This window comes from Bison bison, unplaced genomic scaffold, assembly GCF_000754665.1.
Source record: "Bison bison bison isolate TAMUID 2011002044 unplaced genomic scaffold, Bison_UMD1.0 scf7180017864375, whole genome shotgun sequence".
NCBI classification, from domain to species: domain Eukaryota; kingdom Metazoa; phylum Chordata; class Mammalia; order Artiodactyla; family Bovidae; genus Bison; species Bison bison.
This window is the reverse complement of record NW_011494947.1, coordinates 2,910,700-2,913,751: the sequence shown is the minus strand read 5'-3', so window position 1 is coordinate 2,913,751 and position 3,052 is coordinate 2,910,700. Positions and strand designations below refer to the sequence as shown.

Below are 3,052 nucleotides of genomic sequence, written 5' to 3'. Positions count from 1 at the left end.
CCCACTCCTGCCACAATGCACCTGGCCGCTTCTCCTGCTCCTGCCCGGTTGGCTTCGCCCTGGCCAGGGACGAAAGGACCTGCAGAGGTGAGCGGCCCCCGAGGGGAAGAGGCTCGCTGGGGACCTGGCCCAGATGCGCGCAGGGAGATTCCCGGCTTGGACCCTGGGCCAGGGGGCACACCCCTCAGGGAACGTGAGCTGAGGGGTTCCAATGCCCTCTTATCACAGAGAACTTGCTGTTTTGAGGGCCTCGGAGCAGGGAGGCTCAAGTACTTGGGGGTGAAGGGGTTCCTCAAAGATATACATGCCCTGAGAAGCCTTCCTGGCCCTCAGCAGGCATTTCTGGTCAACTGGAAGTGAGCTGGCACCCACCTGTTCCCTCTTGTTCTACTTGCCCCCCTCTTATCGAAGTTGCTGGATGACAAAGCTGACCGTGAGCCGCGGTCTAGACACTGATGCCCCGCCTGTGTCTTCTATCCCACCAGTGGGGCCTGGCACTGCCGGGTGTCTGCTTTGGGGCACCCAAAGGGCACTGTCTGCAGCCTCATTTCAGACGCCCCAGGCCAAGGCCCAGGGCCCCTTGGGGTGGGCTCTGTGCTCCCAGGGGTGTTGAGATGATGGCCAGTGCTAGCAGGAGGGGCGGGGACCCTCGTGCCAGGGGCGTCTGGGCCCGGGGGGACAAAGCCTGTGTGGGTGGGCTGGGCCTGGGGACAAGCGTTCATGCGCCCCCCGCCCCCAGATGTGGACGAGTGTGCGTGGGAGGCCGACCTCTGCCAAGAGGATCAGCGCTGCGTGAACCTGCTGGGGTCCTACCACTGCCTGCCCGACTGCAGGCCTGGCTTCCGGGTGGCCGCCGATGGAGCCAGTTGTGAAGGTGATAAGGCCAGGGGGCTGAACTGTCCTGCTCCTGGGAGCCCAGTCGTTGCCAGGGCGCAGCAGAGGGCCTGTCGTGTGTCACTGGGACGCTGGGCCTTCAGGGAAGCTGGAGCCCAGGGAGGCTGGGGAGGAAGCCTGAGCTGGGCACAGGAGGTCCGCGTACCCTTGGCAAGTTCCCTTCTCCTTTCTGGGCCCCAGGTTTGTCTGCCTGACAAAGAGGGGGCAGGTCAGGGATGGCAAACACAGGCTACCTCTGCTACCATCTCCCCTCATGGGTCGTGGTCCAGCCTCTGCATCCTTAACACAGCTTCTCCAGCTTCAGTGACTACTGCAGCTGCCCTTCGAGATGAAACCTAGGTGCCAGCCCTGGATATGTGACTTCTAGGGTCCTTCCTGCCCTAGCATTCTAGGCTTTCATAATGCTGGGTCCTTGGGCTTCCCTGGTGGCTCAGACGGTAAACGCATCTGCCTGCAATGCTGGAGACCCAGGTTCGACCCTGGGTCAGGAAGATCCCCTGGAGAAGGAAATGGCAACCCACTCCAGTACCCTTGCCTGGAAAATAGGGCCTACAGTCCATGGGGCCGCGGAGTCAGACACGACTGAACGACTTCACTTTCTTTCTGGTTTCTCCGAGAGAGGCCATCGGTGAGTGGGGAGAGTATGATCAGTTTGGACTCAGAAGAGGCAGTCACTCCATTTCGGTGACTGTTCGTAGGACTCCTCTGCTTCCTGTCTTCTTCCTGCACTCCCTTCCTTCTTTCTCACCATATTTTGAGCTCTGCCCATACACCAGGGTCCTAAACCCTTCATGTGCATGAGCCAGTTTTCTCCCCGTGACTCCATGAAAGAGTCCTGTCGTGACCCCTTTTTACAGATGAGGAAACTGAGGCTCAGGGAAGGGATGTTCCTGACTCAAGGATCAAGAAACATGGCAGAGTTCAGTCCAAACTTGGGGCTCTGTGTCCAAAAGCGTTAAGCCACTCAGTCGTGTCTGACTCTTTATGACCCCCATGGACTGTAGCCGGCCCGCCAGGCAATGGGATTTCCCAGGTGAAAATACTGGAGTGGGTTGCCATCGCTTTCTCCAGGGGATCTTCCCTACCCAGGGATGGAACCTGGGTCTCCTGCATTGCAGGCAGATTCTTCACTGTCGGAGCCACCAGGGAAGCCCCGTGCCTCCAAAGCCCACCTTTTAAGCCCCTTCCTTCCTTTGAACCCAGACCCTTCTTACCCTCCAAACCTGGTATAATTAAATGTAGTGGTTGCAAAGGCTGGCATTCCACCAGCTGGCACTGAAGTTGAAGAAGGAGACAGGGATGAGGCCCAGATGTTAAGAGGCGTGATGTGTCCTGGGAGAGGGGCTCTGGGCTCAGCAACCGTCCCCCTGCCCCACAACCCGGCCCACCCTTGCTCCTTCCTTTCCAGATGTGGACGAGTGTCTGGAGCAGACAGATGGGTGTCACTACAACCAGACTTGTGAGAACATCCCAGGCGGGCACCGCTGCGGCTGCCCCAGGGGCTACCAGGTCCAGGACCCCGGCCTGCCCTGCCTAGGTACGGGGAGAGCCACCCCCTTGCTGGGACCCTGGTCGGCACCCCCAGCTCACAGGCAGGGAGCCGTCATAACAAGGATGACACTTGAGTTCAGTGAATAGAAATAGGAGCCGAAACCAAGTGTGCAAGCAGCACACGCCTGATCTGTGCTTCGCCTGCTGTCTCCTACCCCTGCCCAGCAAGGTCACCTTCCCTGGGGGCCTAGGAGGGGGAGGAGGGTGGTGAGAGGCGGTGGGTCTCAGAGAAGCTTTGCCAAGAATGAGCCTGGGGGCCGAGGGGAGGAGTGTTGAGGGACCCATTGAGGGACCGTGGGGTCTGGGGCTCGGGGCTGGGGGACATGGGAACCTCTTGGAGCACTAGATCCTGGAAGGGGACAGGAGGTTGGGGTGCGGAGAGGGAGGGCTTGGTGGCAGGCTGGTGTGCAGGGGTCGAGGCAGCTGGATTCTGGGAAAGGCTGGAGGGCAAGAGAGATGGCCAGAGCCAGGCGGAGCAGCACAACTCTGAGCCGCCTGGGCGCCTGGCCTGGCCCTGCTCCCCTCCAGATATCAACGAGTGCCTGCAGCTGCCCAGGCCCTGCGCCTACCAGTGCCACAACCTCCAGGGCGGCTACCCCTGCCTGTG

The 3,052-nt window shown here is 60.5% G+C and overlaps 1 protein-coding gene across 1 annotated transcript in view; it reads left to right on the top strand.

Annotated features, from left to right (window-relative positions):
- The window catches only part of HMCN2 (hemicentin 2), a gene marked incomplete at its 5' end in the record, with an annotated part of 182,655 nt that overhangs the window by 170,887 nt on the left and 8,716 nt on the right, over positions 1-3,052 (top strand). Inside the window, 4 exons of the mRNA XM_010856950.1 lie at positions 1-87; positions 740-874; positions 2,303-2,431; positions 2,974-3,049. The exon at positions 1-87 is cut by the window's left edge and continues 11 nt beyond it. Of these exons, the coding sequence (XP_010855252.1) occupies positions 1-87; positions 740-874; positions 2,303-2,431; positions 2,974-3,049 (427 nt within the window). The remainder of the gene's footprint in view (positions 88-739; positions 875-2,302; positions 2,432-2,973; positions 3,050-3,052) is intronic.